We start from the raw sequence: 22,364 nt of genomic DNA, 5'->3' as shown, positions 1-22,364 counted from the left end.
GAATGCCACATGGAACATTCATTTTTATTTTACTTTGTTAAACTTATCCCACTTTTTTCCATCCTTGAACCCAAAGTATACATGTGGTTCCCACTTAGCCAGTCACTGAAGGAACCTAGAACTTCTTAGCTTCAGCAAGGTGGTGGCCTCATGTGCCTTCAAACTATGCCTTGTGCTTACATTTAGGTCCCTGAATATATCCCCTCCACCACTGTTCTACCTGACTTCCTTCTTGGCAATGGCAGCTAGTAACCACTGCAGCTGGTAGGACAGTCAAGTGGGTCAATGGAGGCATGGCTAATTTATTCCGGTTTTCTCCCCATCCTCCTTTGCAAAGATACTGTGAACAGGTAAGCAGATTTCCTCCTGAGTTTGCCTGCCTGCTTGCCTCCTCCTCCTTTTGTCTTTATTTCCATATTATAATTATTCTAAGGAATGGGAAGTGGTGAGATAAGAGGATCTGTCTTGTCTTTCAGTATACTCCTCTAAATGATTGCCACACAGTTTGGTGAATGGGTCTTCATTCTCTTTATCCATGTTGCCCATCATTGCAGTAATACAGCTAGCAGACTATACCCCATGTTATGGGATTGTCCCCTGGAAAGAAAAAAAAAGACCTCCAAAATTTAAAATCTCCAGAATTTAAACTCTCAAAGGATTGTTTTTTAATTAAAAGTAGAAAGTTATATTAAGAAGCATTCAGGGTTCAAAAACTTTCATGCATCTGAAACTCAGTAGGGCTGGTGCCTGTCTTAACTTCCTGGGGGAAGGAGTGCCATAGAGTTGGACCCTTGAAAGCGTAACTCCTCTTTGACATGAGTCATGCTTCTGGCCCATAGTCATGCTCTCCTGGATGACCTCAGTGGTTAACTTGGGATGCTTAGGGTAAGGAGATCCCTAAGGTATCGTGGGCCTCAGTTATTCAGGGCTTTGTACATGAGTACAAGAGCTGTGAACCTGAAAATGGAAAGTCAGTGCAGGTCTCTTAGTAATCAGGGCTTGATTGTTACCAAAGCATGAACTACAGTGTTCACATTACCCCTATCCAGGAATGGCTGTAGGTGACATATCAGCTGAAGCTGATAAAAAGCACTAATAGCCACAAAGGCCACCTGAGTTTTAAGTGACAATGGTGGTTCAAGCAGCATACACAAACTATGTACAGTACCTGCTCCTTCAGAGGGAGTGCAACCCCATCCAGGGCAGGTAATTGGGCCTGCATCCCAGATCAAAGAACTACCTACCCATAAGTCCTCTGTCTTCCCATAGTTCAGACTCAGCCCATCACTGCATCCAGGCACTAGTCCCAGTCTTTCACTGCTGCTCCTAAATCACATGCAATGGAAAAACCGAGCTGAGTATCATCAGCATATGAACGGCACCTTGTTCCAAAACTCCAAATGACTGCTCTCATTGGCTTCATTTAGTGCTGAATAGCATTGGGGATAAAAGAGTGCCTTGTGGGATCCCGTAACGTAACTGCCGTGGGCCCGAGGAACATTTTCTCAGTGCTACTTTCTGGACACAATGTTGCAACTAGAACCAGTGCTGCCCCCACCCCAAATTCATGCCACAGAGCCAATCCAGCAGCCTGCCATGGTCAATGGTATCATAGTGTGTAACCCTGAATTCTGCATTAACTGTTTGAATTAAGCATTGCACAACATACTTTACAACATATAGAAATATTTTAAATTATAAGCAAGAAGAATCCTATATAATCATAGTATGTTATATTACTCTGAAAAGTCCAGGATTTCCAACTTTTACATTTGGATGTAGTAAGAAAATGGGAGTGGTGTCAGCAGGGGAGCCAGAATCAAGGCCAGTCACTCCCTATAAGCTCTGGCCAATTTGCTCTGTTATCTTTCCTTCGTGTGTTAATTCTCCAAAAGTATCAAAAAACTCTTCCATTTCCCTCTGAAGTGCTTCATTCCTTCTCTCCGCATCTTTGTGTGCCCTCTCTGTGTTGCGCATTTTAATTTCCACCAAGCAATGCCACTTCCGTTGCTGACCCAGTTTCAAATGCAGATCTTTAATCTCTAACTGCAGTTCTTTGTTCCGTTGCTCCAGGCTGTTGGCATAAACACAGACACTGTAGTTTAGCATTTTGCAGCCCACCTTTCTCCTGGCTGTCTTTTGACATAGTGATTTTTAAAGCATAGCACTTTTCAAGCGCTTCACCCTTGGCCCTATAAATAAGACACAATTCAAAGAAGGATACTGTTGCTCTTCTCACATGCCCTGATACAAAATTATTAAAACCATCACATCTATGCCCAGATCAATCTCTCTATCTAGTATGCCTGTTGCTGTTTGGAATTTCAATCTTCACGCATTCATCACTTACAGAACCACACTGACTACAGGGGGCCAGTGGAGGGCAGGGGGAAGGGATATTATCCCCAGGAGCTCAAGTCTCATTGCAAGATGCAGTAAGATTGTGGTAGATAAAGAGGGAGGGTGAAAAGTACACACTCTTATCTTTTTGCTATTGAAAACCACCACCACCCAACAAACGTGCATTCAGACAGCCACCCACAGACAGCCACCCAATACATGCCAGTCATACAGTCATATTTTTCTGTTGGCCTTTCTGGAAGAAAATACTGTTCTGGCAAAGCACAGTTATGTTCATTACCCCTTTAAAGGTCACAGCTAAAACTACAGCACCAGTTCAAAGTTTGAGGCATGTGATTATTTTTTATTTTTAGTACATTCTGTATGTAAATTATTCCAACTTATTCTGGCAAAAACCAATAGGTGTTGCCAGTATCTAGAAACCAACACAGCTCCTTGCCTTTTCATTGTAGGAACCCCTGAGAAACCCAAAGGAAATGCATTAGAAATTTCAGGGACGGAGCTCTTACCTTGAAATCTTAGTCTCGTACTCTGCCTTCTGCCTGGCCATCTGCTGCTTTAGACTGACAAAGTGGTCCTGCCAGGAACTCTGACTTGTTGAGCTGCCATTGCTCGAGTGGGGATATTCGCTACAGTTGCTCATTTGGACTTGGTCCAAGCTGTCTCGAAGCCCCGAAATATTTGATGTGCCCTCGTTAGTTTCTGCAAAATCTTCTGTGCACTTGGGTCTGCTAAAAAGCCTTGAAACTAGGTTTTCTTCAAGCATTGTGTCATCTGGGCAGTTCTTCCAAGAGACCTCGGCAATATTGTTTATATCCTTTAGGCTCATCGGAAAAGGGCATACGGCTCAGTTCTAGGTAAGAAGCAGTTTTGATTTTGTCCCTGTTCTTCTTTCACCCTGAACTGTGAGACTTCTCATCCTAGCTGCAGCTGTCCGAAGCTTCTCAAATGCTTGGAAATAATCCACTTTATTGGAGCCTGGGTCTTGTTTCAGCTCCAGAGCCTGTTCTTGATTTGGAATGGGAAACGCCTCAAGTTGCCGTGCTTCACATGTCCTCTTGCAGTGAGGGCTTGTTTCTGTCTGGCAGAGACAGTGCCCTTTTATTGCCCTCCTTTCTCTTGCCCTATGCAGTTTGATTGACGTGGGTGCATGGAACATTGACTGGCCCACGCACTGCTACTTGCTCCCTTCTGTTAAAATTTCTCCAGAACTGGCAGCAGAGAGGAAACAAAACTTGGATTGCCTTCATGCAAGTACAAGGTCCTCTATGTCTTTTGTGAAGACAATAGAAGAAGTGTTTTAAATCTGATTTTGGATTTACTGGTGTCACAAGGGAGCTGAAGGAACGAAAAACAGCCTCTGCTTGGCTGGGTGGTGGTGCACCTCACTGTACTTCTACAGTGGTAAATTCCGTGTCTCACTAAATCGGTTAAGTTTTTGTCGAGACCAAACAATACATTTATACAAAGCAATCATAACATCTTAAGTTAAAAACCAGAAAACAGTTTACATGTACAGATAAAATACTTCAATGTGCACTTGCTGGTGCACAAGAACAAACCTTTCTGCAACAGTCCTGTACCTGCCTCCTAGGAAACATCATAGATTTTGCTGACCTTCTCAAAGGAGGGGATCCGTGTATTTCCTTGCCAATGAAGAATGAACAAGTTTGTGAATGCTTCTGGTGACCAGAAAAAGTGCCAAACCTCCCTTTAATATTGAAAGAGGCCTTTATATGTAACCTTCAAGTGATGGGTGAAGCATACTGGCTTCCCTCCACCAAACGGGTATGAATATTTGTTCATATATTGCTTATCCTGGTAGGTAGACCCTGTCCGGTTTGCAAACTAGAGGCTTAGAGCAGCCTTCATGTGCCAAGGTGAGATTATACTATACTATACACTTCAGTTTGCTTTGGTGTTATACTCTAGCTGTCGCTGGTGGCAAACCTCTGCTAAAATAAAAGGGAAATCATACATCTGAAAAAGATGTTCCGTCTTTTGAAGCCAACAATACTCATTTAAGATACTTTTCACCTTTGGGCTTTTTCCTAGCTGTGTGATAGAATGCCCTTTTATTATTACCCTCCTCTTTTTTTCAATGCAGTTTGAATGCCTGGTGGTTCTAATCTTGGTGACTTTCATCAACTGAATTTTGAAGCCAGTCATTTAAAATGAAAAGATGAAGGTTCCTCCTCCAACCCAATACACATCAAGATATGCTGTAAGCTGTCATTTCCCTCCCCTGCTCCCAACCAGTTATGGATGTGTGTCTTGATAAAACTGCCCTCCCCCCAAAAGGCAGTGTTTGATGAAACTGTACATATAGTGTATCACGAGCATCTTTCTTTGGCCTTTTCCCAAAATGCAGGAGCACCATGACGATGGCAATCATATGTACAATCCCTGCATTTTTTGGCGGTGTTTTATCAATGCAGTTGTATGAATTGGGATATAAGCAGTGGGTGGGTGGAGAGGTAAATGACCCAAGAGAGACTGAAAGTGCATGCCTCCAGGACTGGAAGTCATTTTAGTTAAAACCAGAATCTGTTAAGAGTGGAAAGTAGGGAAGCACAAGCCCATGGAAAGGGGGATGACACAGAGGGGAGGGGAGCAAACATCTTCATGCCTACTTTTATACTCTTGCTTCGTAAGCAGTCTTGGGAGGTGTGCGAAGGCAGAGTGAAATTAGATCCTGTCCTTCTAACAAATCAGTTCCCAAATGCTATGTAGGCACCACTGCAAAGATCACCAGCAAGAGCTTGCACGTAGGAGAGATTCTTTTCTCACTTTGGTGCGCCGCTTCCTGCCAGACATTATTTTCCAGAAGCCTTGGCAAAAACAGCCTTTTTCTAACATGGAGTCTGCTGCTGGGTCCAGAATAGCTTGCTGCTTGGAATGATATAAATATCACTTCAGTTTCCTGATGTGCCAAACAAATTTAAGCTGGATTGAAAGTTAAAAGGGTGGGTTGGGGTGACTGTTTTGGGGTGGGGTTTTTTTGCCCACTTTGAAAGAGAGATGATGTACTTTGAAAGATGCAGTTCTTGTGACTTTCCCCAAGGTAGCTTTGCTGAGAAATGGTAGCTTATGCATTAAGGAGCATGACAGGGTGAAGGAGGAGGTGTAATAACCTCCTAAGTAAGGCACTGGCAAATGGTCTCTATATTTGGGTAGGATTCAGTCACATATTGGCAAATTCAGGCCAAGTTGATTTAGAGCTCTTGTGCAACAAACCTGCTTTCCAAAAAGGTCAGACATTTCGAGATAAGGAAATGATAAGACAACATTTTCTAACCTCCCCACAAACTAATCAGGATGAATGCTCACAAAATAGCAGACATTGTCTAACCTCCTTGCAAATAAATCAGGATGGATGCTCAACAAACAGGTTGTTTGGAAGTAGGTACCCTGAGTTACTAAAGAGAAAATGTGCCTAGGTTTGTGCTGGGTATGCAGTGTTCCAGACACTTCCCTTGATACAAATGGATCATCAGCAAAATGGATCATCACTCAAAGGCTGGACCACGTGGCTTAATAGAGGATAAGCCTGCACCCCTCGGCTCCCATCGCTTGCTTGGAGGATATCTCCAAGTCTCTGACAATGTGTGTGCAGTAACCTGCTGCTGCATCAGATCAGGACCCTTTTCACAACATGTAGTTAAATCTGAGCCAATAGATTCAAAAGGCAACTTTAAAATAAATTGCAAAACTTAGATGAATTTGAAGAAGAAGTGCCACAACCATCTGCAATTCAGCTTTTTTTCATGCAGAACATGAAATCTGCCCAATACAAACTGAGCTGCCGGTAAAAGCTTTGTCACACATGGCTATAGGTCATCAGAAAGGCAGAAAAGCGGAGAAGGCAGGAAACACAAACTAACAAAAATGAAAGTTACATTTCATGGGAAAGTGAACTAGCAAGCCACTTGTGTAAAACCACCTTGTGTAAAATCCTTAAAATCCAAATGTCTCTATTGCATTATTAAGATGTGATCACTAGATGTCACTATTGCATTTTATTTTCTCTCAATACAGGTGGAGAAATGAGAAGCTTTCACTGTTCAGTACTTAGCAGCCCTAATAAGAATGGTGTGAAGCCGTTTGCTCCATTGCTTCCTAAATGAGGACATTTAGGAATGATTGTGTTGATTACCCACATGATCCTCTCATCCCAACTAGCAGGGACCAGGGCCTCAACAAGATCCCTCATAGGAAACACTTCCCGCCTCCAGCCCATAAGAAATCCATCTGGACCAGAGTCAAGCCAGGGTAGACCTCCAAGGCTTTTGAGCAGCCCTGAAAGGAAACCTGACCAGATAGCAATTGGAGTTATATCTGGCTCCCCCAGCTTCTGAATATGTTCCCTCATAACTGTGCAGAAAACCAGATCTAAAATCTGTCCTGTGACATGTGGTGGGCCCTGATATTCTTTGAAATGGACCCATGGTTAACTTGGTGACCATGGACAACTCCTCAGGTACTTTAGACAAGGTAGTCCCAGCATGGTTGCTGAAGCCCCCCCCCCCCAATGCCAATCTCAATGCCACACTCAAGACCACCTCCGTCAGCTTGAGTAAGAGGACTGTTTGGGAGGTTGACGCTCTAGCAAAATCCCTATCTGCCTCTGGAGCCCAAGATACCCGGCCAAGAAGATGCTATCCGTAGGCCTACCCCCACCTTCCCACCTCTCCAGCTGAGCCTGGTGCTGCACATAAAAACGTGATGAGCACATCCATAAGAAATTTACCCCTGCATCCTTGCCCAGTAAGGTTTTTGAAATACATGCTAGGTGAGCATGTTGTTCTAGCAGCAATTCTGATCTTAAGCACACTTTGCCACCTGCTAACTTCAAATTAAGGAGCAGGAGAGAAGCCCCTTAAGGTATTCACCTTCTGCCAGCAGCTCTCCTTTCTACAGATGGAAGCCAATGGAGAGTAGGGATGGGGGAGAGATTTGATTCAGTCCATATTTAATGTGTACAAAAAGTGCATATACTGGGGTAAAACGTACATTAAAACTGTATGCACTGGTGAAAAGAGCATATGAACATGCATTATCTTAGGTTGTTGGTTCTCAAAGGGCGTGGTGTGCCACACGGGTGTGGCAGGAGACAATGGCAAGTGGCAGGAAGATTAAATGTTTCTTTGATTGTGCTTTAAACATTTCAGTACAGTATAGTATCAGCGTAATTTTTCATATTTGCAGAATATCAATAGATATATTTTCAAAATTAGAGCAAGAACATCAAGCGATACTGAGGACATGCCTCTCTTCTAGAACATTGGTTATTCTTCTACACGACGTATTGTTGTGAACAGGGATTTTCAAACTCTGACCAATATGAAAGATCAGAAATGTTGATGAGGAGATGAGAGTTTGCTTGTCTTAAATTAGCCCTGACATAAATTACCCAGCATAAGCAAGCTCGCACCCTGAAGATTGTACAACTGGCTTCACATATGAAAAAGAACTCCATGCCTAAGGAAGAGCGAGGCAAGAAGCTACATGGCAACATGAAACAGCAGTTGTCTCACGGCCTCAGCAATTAACTTCCAGTCATTCTGCCTGCTTTCAAATCCAGCTTTCTCTAAACCTATTCGTTCTCTTCCATTGCAGCTTCTGAGAAAATCTACCATAATGACATCAGGATGCTATTTCTCAGGCTTATTTCCACTCCCAGCAAAGTCTGATTGCAAAATTCAAAAAAGGGGGGGGGGGGGAACAGCCCTAGATTTCACATCCATATTTCGTACTTCTGAGTTGTTGGTTTTTCTGAACAAATGGTCAACATCCCCAGGCTCTACAGACCCACCCCTCCCCCAGGTCTGTTTGCCAGTTTTTTGTTTTTTTCCAATAAGGTGCATATGTTAGCATCTCTCTTTCTTCACACTAAGTAGGCTACGCATTAACATTACGGCTCATGCTTATTCTTCCTGTGCAACAGTATTGGCAATTGCCGTGGTGCCAGACTCCTCGCAGCTGTTGTGAGAGACAGTGACTTTATGTCCAGACAATGGCTTATTGTAACAATCCAATTTCATTTCTGAATGTGAAAGAAAGCAGAGTATGCTGTTGCAATTGCTGTCTTGAACAATCAATAGATGATTCATAAAATTAGACGATATATATCTATATATATACAGTATCTGATGCATGCATGCCAGCAAATGGAAAACCATCCTGGTTATATTTATTTACTCTGAAACAGAATATGCAAAGCATGCTAGGTGTCACCCTAGTCATTTGTTAAATGGGTTTAATTTCATGCAATCATTCTAATGTTAATTTTTTGGGCATTGATTCATACTTACACAAGGGGAAAGACTTAAGAAATGAAATGTAAGCATAACTGCATGCATATATATTTTGATCCTGCTATGGTATGACATCCTATGATACAACAGCACAAGGCAGAAACACTTTTTAAATATTTTCTCTGACCTTTTAAATGTGAAAGTTTAGTCTCTGGCTTTTATGCTGCTGCTGCTGCTGTTTTTTAATATGCAGCATTTCTATTTTCTTGTATTGTGTTTTATCTATTTGTAAGGCATCCTGCAAAAGATGTTTGTACATAAAAGGTAGAGTATAAATATTTTGAAATGTATTGTTTTTTTAAAAAATAGCTGATTGCCTGGAATTATGCAAATTCCTATAGAACCTGCCTGGCTATGCTCTTTTTTCATTATTATTTTATTGTTGTAGCTTTTTATGAACAGGATAATCTTCTATAAAGGGTTACACTAAAAAGGCACAAATGTTTATAAATATAACAATGAAACCATCCTTACCCTAGTGACCTTCCTTAACAATTGCAGCAGAAGTTCCCCTTCACCACTCTCAGTGATGGTGTAAAATAACTTAGGAAACATCCCAGGACCCAAAGATATGGCTCACTAGTATGGCAACACCTGTTCCCTATTTTCCTTATGGACAGGCTCTGTGTCTAGTGCAGCCTTTTGGACAGAGTCTGTGAAAGAGGCCAGCTGTCCCTACGTACAAGAGCCTCTCTTACGGGAGATCACAAGATGAAAAGGAATCTTATTGCCCATTCTGGAAAAGAAAAACCTACTTTTGTTACTGGAATGTTGTTTCCAGCAGCACTTCACATTTTGCTGCATGGCCCAACCCAGGCACCTGTGATGGTCACTGGAAGGATAGAACAGTTGTTCTTCATGTGAAGCCAGCAATTTCAGTTTTGTTTTTTAGAGCTCAAGTTCTCTTGCCTGTGCTGCATAACTTACACATCTTCTACCCCCCTCCCCACTCCTGAAACATTACATAACTGTGAAACAGGTGAAAGCCCCAAGTTGTTTTCCTTCTTTGACATTTGTTCAATGCTTCTGCAAGGGAACCAGCGGTGCGAATTATGACTAATGCTTAAGCCTTGATTTTCATACTTTTGCAGAGCATTTCCTGTGTATACCAATTCAAGCAGTAGAACGGCCACAATATTAGGCCAGGAGGGGAGAAGACAAAACACAGCAAGGAAACACAGAAGCAGCAGACACGTTGGTCCTGGAAACGCTGACAAAACCCACCAATCAGGGACGGTGACCGCAATGAGGAAGGGAAGGAGCAACGAAATGTGCTTGTGACAGGGAGGACATGCATTGAGAATACATACAACTTGGCACCGCCACAACCACAACACAATAAATGTCACCCTGGTTGCACATGACCAGCTTTCCTGGCTTTATCCTTGATAGCCCTGCTATGGCCAGATGTCCCTACCAGCAGAGCTTAGAGTTCCCTTATGCTGCATTAAATCTGATTTTTGGGAGCACAGCACACAAGCAGAAAGGAAGAGAACCCAATGCCCAACACAACACCCACACCTTCAGAGAACTAGCAGCCCCCCAGGAACAAGGGCTCAAGACCCAACCATAGAGGGAAATATTTTGACAAGCAGCCAAAGCACAGCCAGTAAGGGGAGCCACAATCCACACTGGCTCCAAAGGCTTATTCCTTGGACCATGAGACTGGAAAGCGAGAGATGATACCTTGAGCCCCAGCAGGGCCGATAGTGTGTGTGTGTGTGTGTGTGTGTGTGCGCGCGCAAGTGTGCCTGACCATGTCAAGGGCAAAAGAGAGGGTATCCTGGGACTCAAATTGGGACTCAGATTTGATGGCCATCTACCATGAATGCTTTAGTTGAGATTCCTGCATTGAAGGTTGAACTACATGACCCTCAGCATCCCTTCTACCTCTACAATTCTATGATTCTATGAAATGCACGCTGCTGGTCCCACTGCAGCTCTCTAGCCATTCAGTCACAGCAGCAAACAACTAATGCAAGATGGAACATTTGTCTTCCATTGCCCCCAGCCACAAGATTTCATCATAGATGGCAGGAGCCCAGGGACTGCATGGATTCCTGTACCTGTGGAAGAGTACCCTGTGGAGAGAAAGGGGAAGCAATGAGCACCAGCAGCTGGATGGGTTATTTTTTTACTTGTTTGATTATCTGAACTAAGTGGAAATCCAGAGTCAGTGTACAGAAAGCATGCCCTGGCACTTTGATGACAATAGTATTGTGTGGACACTGCAAAAGGCTTGTGTGCATGAACAGTGCTTGATTCCACAATAAACGGCAATCTGAAAGCAACTTTCAACATGACAGTAGCTTGTACTGTAACAGTTTGCATTTTCTATGCCTTACTGTGGACAACTGTTTGTCCTTTTGCTATACCCACCCCCACAGAGACACATACCAGTGTACACACCTGCTGTCTTGCAGTTGATAACCTACCAAACGGGTGCCGCAAAAATTAGCAGCATATAAGATTAGCAAGTATTTTGTGGGATGAATTCTCTAAGACAAATACGTATTTTGTGGCATGAATTTTGTAGGCTGATGCCTGCTGTATAGAAGTCTAAGACAGGCACCCCAACCTTCGACCCTCAGATGTTTTGGACTACAATTCCCATCATCCCTGACTACTGGTCCTATTAGCTAGGGATCATGGGAGTTGTAGGCCAAAACATCTGGAGGGCCGCAGGTTGGGGATGCCTGGTCTAAGATATCCTGCTCAAGGTCTTCTTGTTGACTTTTAAAGCCCTGAACAACTTGGGCCCAGGTGAAAGATTTCCTCCCCAGACCCATACAATCACTCAGGGGCAAACCTGTTGGTGGTACTGTGCTTTATGTTGTGGGGCAGTAAGTCAGAAGGAGACAATCCCATGTTTAGTCTTATAGCCTGAAATGCCCTCTGTGATTCATGAGGAACTCTCATTTATCCATTTTAGACAACTCCTTTAAGCATAGTTTTTTGCCCAGGCTGTTTCTGACCTGTGAGGTTAGATTATGTACCTTGTTTCTTTATATTTCTGTTGCTTATGTTTTTATGGCGCACATGATGATTTTATATTATGTTACATATTTTGTTTCTGTTGTATTTTGCACACCCTTTAGATGATTCTAATTTAGGTGGTTTAGGATTTTTAAATACATAACACCACCACACATGCTTCATAACAAGCCAACACAGAAGCTTCCTGTCTTATTCTGGTCCCCTTCTGTTCCCATCAGACCTCTCCACAAAAGGAACCTATAAAACCCATTTTCTGATGTCAAGGTGGAGGAAACAAGCCTCCTTTGCCAAGGGCCTCTTTCCATACTATTGATTCAAAAGGCCTTCACTAAACTGATATTATAAGGGAGCTGCCAAGCAGAAGCGCCCTTAGGCAGCTTGTCACATTAACCAACATAAAAGTGATCATTGTTCTCCCATAGGACATGTTGATAATTCTTCTATTAGTCTTCTGGGAGACAGTGCTGTATTTCTTTCAAGATAAGAGCCTTTTCTGTCAGCAGCCTAAGTTCTCCCTTCACTCTGACACTCTGGATGGTGGGGGTGGGGTGGGGTGGCATGAAACACTGGGAAATCCCGATCACGGGATTAAATTGCACCTTCTCAAATGCCACCCGAATAGAGCAGTCATAATGTGGAGCCATTACCATCCATTTGCATGTGAAATAGCAGCAGTGAGAAAGAAAGAAAGAAGATACCCGATCAATAGTAAAATCAATAGTGTGTTCATAGCTTTAGGTCTTCTGCCCACAGTTTATCAAGCACCAGCAGCGGGAAGTGCCAACAACTATTAATTAAAGGAAGCATTTGGTATTCAGGAGGAATGGCTGGCAAATTCAGAAAGCTCCCCAGGTTTTCATTAGTTGTGAAAGTTGATGGTGGTGGTGGTGGGGATAAATAAATAAAAAGTGTTATTGTGGAAACACATTTTGGTTCATTTGCATTCAGTATGGATTGATGATCTTAAATGTAGAAAGAATTTGAGATCTGCACTATGCACAGCCCCCTTGCCTTCCGTTGTACATCATTGTTGCGGCAGCCCCTCGGCTTGGCACCCAGTGAGGGCAAACCAGTGATGTTCCCCTCAATACACCTCTGGAGGGACAGTGCCCTGTTTCCCCTAATGGACAATGGGCAGGAACAGCAAGGAAGGGAGAGCAGTAGAATTGCCACCCTCATCACAAGCTCCGTTCCAGTGAAACAGGAGCATGAGGAGCTCAAATAACGGCCTGCCTTGGCTTGCCGGGTAAGTTCTAAAACTTACTAAACCTCTGCAATATGAAGAACAAATAAACACAGGGTGACTCCTGAGAAACACACACACACATGCAACAGTTCATAAGAAATTTGCTAGATTCTCAGGCAAAAATGAGAGAGCGATTGTTAATGGTTTTAACGGTAGGAGGAAAGGCTAGCATGGAGGCACCCTCGAACTTCAATTCTACTTTTATATCCTTTCAAAACAATAATTACCAGTCTCAGATACTCACGGTAATATTCTATGATAGGACCTAAAGCTGTAAATAGTACCACAGATTCTTATAATCCGAATTGGATTATTTTAAATCTGTCACTACCCAAATTCAACATGGTTTTTTTTAAAATGACAGTATGTTCAAGTCAATTTAGCCAAACCTTTCTGTATCAATTCACGCTGCATTTCTGTGCTTTCTGCAACAGGCTCTCAACAGGATGCTCTCAGGAATCCTGATGGAAGTTGTGGACAGGCCATGATGACATATTCCAAAATCTCTCCATTCTGACAAGTAGGGGGTGAGGGAATGAGCAGCATGGAGTTGGAAGGCTTTTAGCTAAACAGTAATGAGGCAGAGAAGCTTTTAAACTCTGTATTAATAGGCACTTAGCTTTCTGTTTAAACCACCAGCTTGCTCTTGTAAATCAGGGCTCTTAATAACTACATGCCACACTCTGCCATTTGCAAACCCTTGGATCTTGGCCAAAGCATGAAATACTTTCGTTAAATCAAATGAACATCAGAGCTGAAGCTATACAAGCATAACAGTGATGTTTAATCAAATGGGTTTGTTCCTCATGGTGATAATATTTGGCCTTCTAAATCTTGTTGGACTACAATACCTGTAGCAGGTAGTGGCTGATGAGGCAGAACAGGTAGGGCACTATTGCTTTTCCAGCTTCCCAACACAGTGGATTGCTGGTGCTTACTGAGAGGGGGACAGGAGGTGTTGTGGGATGTAATCCATTGGAACAGTCAAGTACAACATTTCTTATTTCCCTAGAGTGGGCACAGGCAGGGGGATGTTACTCCAGTCAGTGTAACTTCCTGTTACACTGGTCTGGCGCTTCCTCACCCTGCATGTGATCTGGGAGATGGGCGTGGCCCTGGCTGACTCCATAAAAGAGCCGAGTCACGCAGCCATTTTCTCTCTCTTGCTTGCTGCTCTCTTGTTGCCATGCTGCTCTCCTGCAGCCATTTTGTTCTCTTAATGTAATTTTGCTGTCTGCTGGCTGAGAGCACATGATCTCAATCTCCATATGAGATAAACGCACAGTTTGTTATGTAACTACTAAATAAAGCTTGCCTGTCAGGGATCTAATTGTGAACTAAATGTGAGTAAATTTCTTGTTACTTTTAAGGAAATACCCTTGGGTCTTTATTCTTTTGAGAGGGATAAAAAAGGACACCAGAAATAATCCATATGGGCAAGCCAGATTGAATTTCTTTAGTTAAGTAATCCAAATGAATCTGCAAACTAGCTTCCTGCTATATTGAGGGAAATCTGTTCTGCTACATCACTAACTAGTATGAATGAAGGAAGGATAATACTTATTCAATACAGCCTTTCCTCCTATACTTAACATTGCCACAAAGGGTTATGGGGCCCAGAGTTATGTATTTTTGAGTAGTTTTGGTAGATGGCACTGGATTGAGATCCTGAGCTGCCAGAGGCAATAGTGAATGGAGGAACAGGTGTGAGCCTTAACTTTTAACTCACATTCCAGCTACACAAAAACAAGACGTTTCTACATGCTCACACTACCATGTCTCCATACACATCTCCAGCCTGTATCCAAGCAAGTACAGGAAGGAAAGCCCTTTTATGGTTAAGAGTACAGGAACGTCTGTGATGTCAACCTGCGTGTACAAGCTGACGTGGCTGGATTCCTGGGGAAGGGGGAGAGGGTGCCTGGAGGATATATATACTGCATGAAATTTCTCATTTCTTTGGACTTGCTGTGGACTGACCACGCAAGTGCCTTTCTGCTGCTCCGGAGAGCAGAAATAAAGAACTCTGTCTGAACCAACCCTTGGTGTCATTTGACTTCCTTCCTCCCGTCTGGGAGCAACGCTCTCCCTACCAATTGGTAAAGTCTAATAAGGCTACAGTTTCTACATGCTCACACTACCATACACATGTCTCCAGCCTGTATCCAAGCAAGCCTAAGGCATTGTCACAGCTGAAGGGCACATTCCAGCTAGACAAAAGCACTTGAGGGGGCAGAGCTGACAAGGGGAAGTGGCCTGAGAAGAGTCATGAGGGTTGGAGGACCACACTTGGCTCCCACCCTTAGTCTTTCGTTCCTACCCCTAGCTTAGATAACGTATGAGCACCACAGAAAAACCACATTCCTTCAGGACTAACCAAATAGCCCGTACTTACGTTCCATAAAGAACTAGTGCAAAAGGATCTGATCTATTATTTCCCTATAATGGAAATTTGGGATAACAGCCTCATATAACCCACATACTTAAGTCTAATTAATGCATGAAGGGGTTAATACTATAAAGTAAGCTGTCCTGCCAGGCTTAACTCACCGGGGGGAGGGCTAGGTAATCAAGACTTTGTTTTCCCTCAGTCTACCTAAGAAGGTCAGCATGTGAAAAGGCTAAGCTGGTTGCTCCATCCTAGCCACATGTCTCTAACAAGCTTCTCTTCCATTCTTGTATCAATTTAGGAACCGTCACCACTTTGACACTAAGCCATGTTTTAATGCCTGTGCAACTTTTCTGACTGATATATGGAAAAACACATTAACCTGACCTTTGAAGAGTTGGTAAGTAAACCAATTTTTAACTTACCAAACATGGTCTTTTCCTATCCTGGGGGAAGAGGGAAGTTCTGGAATGCAGAAGGGCATATTTGCTGCATATATTATGTTTTTAAATCTCTAGTGGGTTTCTCTCACCAAAGAGTACCTGCCCAAAACTCGGATCTTGGTATCTAGGAATTATCCTTTTTATACCTATTTCCCCCCTTGCACCAACAGAAAAGTGTATATGTCCTGAACCCCTGGCCTATCTGGCAGCAAGTCAGTCAAGTCCAAAGTCCAAGTCCAGGTGGGTCAAGTCAGACAAGCAAAGTCCAAAGGTCAGGAAATACAATCCAGGGTCAATCCAAGTAGCCAAGTCCGAAATCCAGCAGTCACAATACAGTCCAGTCTCAAACCCAAAGAACAGTACCGTGGAGGTCCAGGAGCAGCCAAGCCAAGCCAAGGCTGAGCAGACACAGCACCTAACCTCTGCTTCCCTTTTGTACTCTGCATGCCAACTGCAGCATCTGGGCTTGATGAGGCATGTGACCCTGTTCCAACCCTACTCCAGCTGAGGAATCACACCCCTCCTCCCAGAGCAAGCGAGCCCCACCTAGCCAGCTAGGGAGGTGGGCTGTGGGCCCTTGCCTGCCTCAGCCTCCTAGAGCGCCATTTCTGCTGCTCCCCAAGCATCAGATCCTACTGTGTTCATGGGGACAGGAAGCCCACTGGCTCTGGTGATGGATCCTGCTGCTCTGGTTCCTGTTCACCTCCATCCCCTTACCATCCTCTGTCACCCTGTGAGTACTTCCTTCCCCATCGCCTGCTTGCCCCAGTGTGTTCCAGACCCAGCTACACCCCTTGTCAGGATCTTCTTCCTCCTCCCTGTTGTCCTGCCAGTTCGTTACAGTATTTAAGTGCTCATGTTTGGATTCATCTAATGCAGGCATGTCCAACAGATCGATCACAGGGGTGTCCCAGGGCGATCATGGTATGGACAATGGGTAGATCAGAGCCAGTTTTTTAATACTTGGAGTAGATCGCAGTCTCTTGGGAGTTGGACGTGCCTGATCTAGTGCTTCACATAAGTGGTGCCTCCATGTAAACACAACTCTGTATGCTCCTGAGCTGATAACAGGGGTTGCATCATGTGTGAACCAATGCTAACCATTCCCCATATTTCAATCCAGGAAAACATTTCTTCCCCAGGTCATCTTTGGCTATGGACTCCAGGAATGTGGTTGCCTTCTCCTTTAGTGTATGTCTTGAGTCTGGCAGTCTTCTGGAGCTGTGCGAGTTGATTAGAAGATGGTGAGTATATGAAAGAACATTGCAAACATTTGAGAACATTTGCAGGTTTGATTTAAAATATTTTGTAATGATAATTTTTGAAGCTGGTTTACAAATACTAAAGTAATTTTTTTTAAAGTATAGTAAGAAGCTAAATAGGGTGATATAGAAATGCTAAGATGATTGTGATTGGTTAAGAAAGCCAGGGAGTGTGTGTGTGGGGAGTCGATGCTTGGTATGAGCAAAGTTGTATGTGATTATATGATTTGATATGAATGTGACAAAGGAAAAATATGAAAATTTAATAAAAAATATATTAGATGAAGAAGAAGAAGAAGAAGAAGAAGAAGAAGAAGAAGAAGAAGAAGAAGTTGAGTCCCAACTAACAACAGGAGGATTGGACCAGATGGCTTTTGGTTCCTTCTAGTTCTTTGATGTTGTGATTCACCATTTAGCAAAGACAGATGCAAAACATACTTTTTAAAATAGTCATGCCTGAATACCTAGCGTTTCTTTCTGTCCTTGACTCTTGTTATTGTTCTGTTTATTAAGCTGAGAAAAGCTGCTCAGGGAAGTCAGTGTGCACTTTTGCCATCCCTAAGCACAGAGAATAACTAAGGAATAACCAATTCCAGAACCAACATTTTCTTAGATGCCACTCGCTTTGTTTTCAGAGGACCATCAGCAGCTGTTTCATTCATTATTTAGGGCTGAATGCACAGACTCGCCAGGTTCTATATAAAAAGCACAGATCTCAGTCCAAACTCCAGCATAGCATATTCCTGGATGTGCTTAATACTCACTTTCTCAGCTAAACATGAAATTTAAAGAAATGCTTCCCTGGAAGATGTGGCAGTTTGTGTTGAACTGCATAATAGTTTACGATCCCAAATCTGCTTTCCCTAAGTTTTGACAGGCTTAAAACAGCAAGCGAGTCCTGCAGCTCTAGTTTCTTACGGGAGCAGAGGGAAATAATTGTTATCTGTAGAAAGGTTTTGCAGCATGGCCGATAAATAAGCTGCCTTTCTAGGTGCTTCTCATTAGATGAACATATTTGCCCTGCAAATAACACAACTCACAAATTCTTCCCACTCCCTGTAATCCCTTTACATCTATTGTATGCGCATGCATTATGGTTTGAGAATGAAGTCTGTAGCATTTGCTATTTCTAAACATTCAGGCATTCAGAAGAAGTGTGTGGCTAGTCAGGCTTAAATCTTTATCATTGCTATTCTCCGCTTGTATCCCATGTAATTATTTTTAGTGGCGAGAGAGAAAAATCACCACAAACCACCCCTGAGACGTAAGCTCAATAGCAAGCATTGAACAGAGTTTATCTCCGCTATCTAGTTAATATATTTTAAGGTATATTGGGCTTAGGGACTCTCAAAAGGCAAATCTTATCTGTTTGCTGTCGATTCATATTGGTTAGGATATCTGCAGGAACCATTTCCTTTTCTCCATAAGGACTACCCTGCCCCTCAGTCTTGTAGTTCTAGGTTTAATAGACGTTGGGAGTTTCAGGAGAGACACGTGATGTCACACATGATGGGAGGAGGGCACAAGGCCCAGGGAGGCCTGCCGCCACCGCCGGTAAGCCCAATGAAGCCCTCCACCACCGTGAGGAGGCCAGGCAAGGCCTGGCCCCTCAAGAAGCGGAGGGGGGAGGGCTCAGTCCTGTCCCTACATACTTCAGAGTCTATGGGCTGGAGTGTTTGAGAGTCCCATATTCAGTTAGTGAAATTATCTTAGCATTTCTGCTAGGCTTCAAGTTAATACATAATTGTAGGGAGATATTTATTCAGTTGGAGAAAAAATGTTTACATGAAGTGGACCCATGCATTACTGACATTTTATAAAGCGAGCCTACATTTGATTAAATAAATTGATCATCTACACCAGGCGTTGGCAAGCTTTCCTTGCTTCGGGCCGGTGTCTCCGGTGACGAATGTGTGGAGGGCGGGGGAGCCGCGCCCATACGTGTGCGCACATGCTATTTCTGGTGCACTTCCGGGTCAGAGGAGCACCAGAAATAACATTTGCGCATGTGCACAAGCTATTTCTGATGCTCCTCCAACCCAGAAGTGGGGCACCACGCTAAGCCAGTAAGAGCGGGCAGCAGGCAGCAGGGGTTGCCACGGGCTGGATAAATGAATCCCTCGGGCTTTATCTGGCCCGCGGGCCTTAGGTTGCCAATCCCTGATCTACACCTCTTGCTTTTGTCTATAAGATACATGTCAGCTGGAGCACAGCAGCTACATGGATACAGATTTTATCTTATACAATACCTACGCATGCAGCCATTATTTGTAAGCGTATGTGAATTGCAATCTGCCAGTTGTCTCAAAGGAATGGAAGGTAGAAGCAAACATTGTGATAGTCAACACTGTGATGGCTGACAGATTCCCTGGACTCTCTAGTCAAAGCAAACTGCAAATAAAGTGGTGTTGGTAAAGGGAACTTGAGTATTCTAGATGGCGCCTTTGCTGCAAGATAGGTAGAAAGATGGTGTTGACAATGGGTAACCCCCAATCCCACTTCAGATGATGCAAGACCCATCACTGTTCCTATGGGTCAACCACAGCCTCTGTTCTATTGATTACAACTGCCAAATCCTGATTCAAGGCTGAGATTCTGCCCTTCTGCCTATGGAGCTGATAATGGCAAGAATGAGGAGTGTGTGAATAAAACCCTGGGACTCTGCCAACAACACACAGTCAACAGAATGGAAGCTGGATCACACTGGCAAGTGGAAGCCCACCAGAATATTATTCCAAGCAGATGCAGATTGAAATGAAAATATGATTTATCTTACAAAGAGACAGCAGTATGTAAATTCACAATCGCAAACCTGGAAAGCAGGGTGATGCTTCCAAAAAATAAATGGTAAACTAAACCTTGCAGGTGGCTGCACAAAATCATGCAGACCTCTGGCTTCAGCTGCCTGCTGAATAGCTAGCGAAATTTAGGTTTGACAAAACCCACTCTGTATATTTTGAAAGGAACCAGAACAATGTGCTTGAATTTGCTATGCATAAATGAATGTGAGCAGGGCAACCTAAAACCAAAGAGATTACTAACTTCAGCTCTGCTGTCTGTCCACTGCATTTGGGGGATTTGCTTTATGAAAATTTACCTATATATACAAAAAGGGGAATATATGAAAGGGATGTTTCAGTCAGGGCTTTTTCCCCCAGGGGGAACTCACCGGAACTCAGTTCCAGGGCCTCTCAGGTGGGCATTATTGCCTTTCTAAGAGAAAGAGAGAGATGTTCGTGATGACTTCCAGCACCTTTTTTCTAGAAAAATAGCACTGGTTTCAGTTATTCTAAAACAACCTCAGACAGCATGGCCAGCGGTCAGGAATGATGGGAGTTGGAGTTCAGCAACAACACCTGGAGGCCCACAAGTTCCCATCCCTCTCCTAAAAGTTGTGTCACATGACATTTCCTGAAATAGTGCCACAAAGAAAAGAAAGGAAAAGAAAAGAAAAGAAAAGAAAAGAGAACTCTATCATTTGTGAAGCTTAGCTTAAATGTTTATTATGCCTTGAGCACATAGGGCAGGAAGCCCAGTGCCTTTGGAATCTGCCTACTTGCAGCAAAATAAATATTTGCATCAACTTCCACAAGCAAGAAAATACACTTTCTTTTTTCTTATAAGGAAATTCTCTGCGTACGAAAATGTGTATGAAGAGGTCATAAACCAAGATAAACCCTGCAGAAGCATTCCATTAAAAATAGAAGTATTTCAAAGAGAAATATCTCACAGCATGACTTTGGATTATGTATACTTTCTGCTTCTGCTATTATGGTACTTAAATATCTTTTACTTGACAGATTTTTCTTGTGTTGCAAAATGCCATCTATAGAGGAAAAATAGATGCAAGCCTGACTGAAAATAGTCAAGAAATGAGTTAGAGCTTGACTCTATCTGAATATTATTATTATTATTATTATTATTATTAACAACAACTACATTTATGGTTGGCATTTGCCTGTCTCGGGAGACAATGGAGGAGTGTGCCTTTGGAGGTGAAGTCAAACTGCTGGAAAGTTACAGCACCTGCTGTGGCTGTAGAGACTGATATGGGAGAGACATGCTTTGTTGCAGCTAGGGCAGATGAAGGTGTCTAGTTGTGCTGATGCAGGCGTACCATGGCATTCCTTCTTTCTGCCTTCCTCCCAGCGGTCATTCCTCTGGTCATTGCTGTGGATATACAATCTGACTGGTTGTCTCTATACTACATTTAAATCTCACCTTAATTCCATGATTGAACTCAAGGCAGAGATCAGTGGGGTTCCTTATTGGTCTCTCATCCAGGAGCTGATGAGACCCAGACCTGCTTAGCTTCAGTAAGGGGAGCAAATCATGTGCTCCCAGAACACTACAACAATCATGTAGCTAAGAAGTACTGTGTGGGTTTGCTTTTTTCCTCCTGTCTCCCAATCCCTTTCCCTTTTGTGTTGCATCTTTAAGATGGTAAGCCTGAGAAAACGGGCTGTTTTATCATTAACATTTGTCAGTCACTCTGGGGATCCTTTTTGCCTGAAGAATGGACTAAAAATGCTTTAGGATGGAACAATGCCCAGAAAGACAGAATGAATTTGTAAAGCTTTTAATAAGATAGGTAAAGATATAGGTTACAATTAAGCAAAACTTTCTCTCAAACAGCAGACATTCAAGCAATTAAGTCCGCACTCCTGTACTCAATCTGGAAATGTCCCATTGAACTGAAGGAACGTCTCCACCCCCATCATTCTACCCGGACACTGAGGTCCAGTGCTGAGGGCCTTCTGACGGTTTCCTCACTGCGAGAAGCCAAGTTACAGGGAACCAGGCAGAGGGCCTTCTCGGTAGTGGCACCCGCCCTGCGGAACGCCCTTCCACCAGATGTCAAAGAGAACAACTACTACCAGACTTTTAGAAGACATCTGAAGGCAGTCCTATTTAGGGAAGCTTTTAATGTTTGATGCATTACTGTATTTTAATATTTTGTTGAAAGACGCCCAGAGTGGCTGGGGAAGCCTAGCCAGATGGGTGGGGTATAAATAAATCATCATCATCATCATCATCATCATTATCATCATCAATAGGAGTTACTTCTGGTTTATAAAAGCTTGCTGTAAATCTGTGAGACTTGTCAGTGATAAACAGAAGCCTACACATCAAGGGTAGTCAAAGCCTGCAGATGGCGTTGGACTATAACTCATGTCATCCTTCATGACTGTTAGTCTTCCTGGCTGGGGATGATGGGAAGTGGGGTTGGACAGGAGTTGGAAGACATCCCTCTGGATATTCCTTGTGGACACAACCATCTTGACACAATATATTGTCCCCATAGCAAGCCAGTTTAGTTAGTGTTCACCATCAAGGAATGGACATTAA

The 22,364-nt window shown here is 43.2% G+C and overlaps 1 protein-coding gene and 1 long non-coding RNA gene across 2 annotated transcripts in view; one reads left to right on the top strand and one right to left on the bottom strand.

Moving 5' to 3' along the window:
• Nucleotides 1–504: 504 nt before the first annotated feature.
• On the bottom strand, nt 505–3,822 carry LOC308469239 (rho GTPase-activating protein 24-like). Its single transcript, XM_080991438.1, has 2 exons — nt 2,871–3,822; nt 505–2,074 (listed from the first exon to the last, which is right to left on the bottom strand). The coding sequence occupies exons 1-2, from the start codon at nt 3,188–3,190 to the stop codon at nt 1,837–1,839; spliced, it is 558 nt and encodes a 185-aa protein (XP_080847564.1). The 5' UTR covers nt 3,191–3,822; the 3' UTR covers nt 505–1,836.
• An 11,676-nt stretch (nt 3,823–15,498) lies between these two features.
• Nucleotides 15,499–22,364, top strand: part of LOC308469255 — a 270,286-nt gene continuing 263,420 nt past the window's right edge. The window contains exons 1-3 of the long non-coding RNA XR_013982058.1: nt 15,499–15,710; nt 15,924–16,997; nt 21,651–22,074. This is a non-coding gene — a long non-coding RNA (uncharacterized lncRNA). The remainder of the gene's footprint in view (nt 15,711–15,923; nt 16,998–21,650; nt 22,075–22,364) is intronic.

This window comes from Podarcis pityusensis, assembly GCF_964106645.2.
Source record: "Podarcis pityusensis genome assembly, chromosome: 2".
In the NCBI taxonomy this organism is placed as follows: Eukaryota; Metazoa; Chordata; class Lepidosauria; order Squamata; family Lacertidae; genus Podarcis; species Podarcis pityusensis.
Note: the sequence above shows the minus strand (reverse complement) of the source record. Positions and strands in the feature narration are given on the sequence as shown.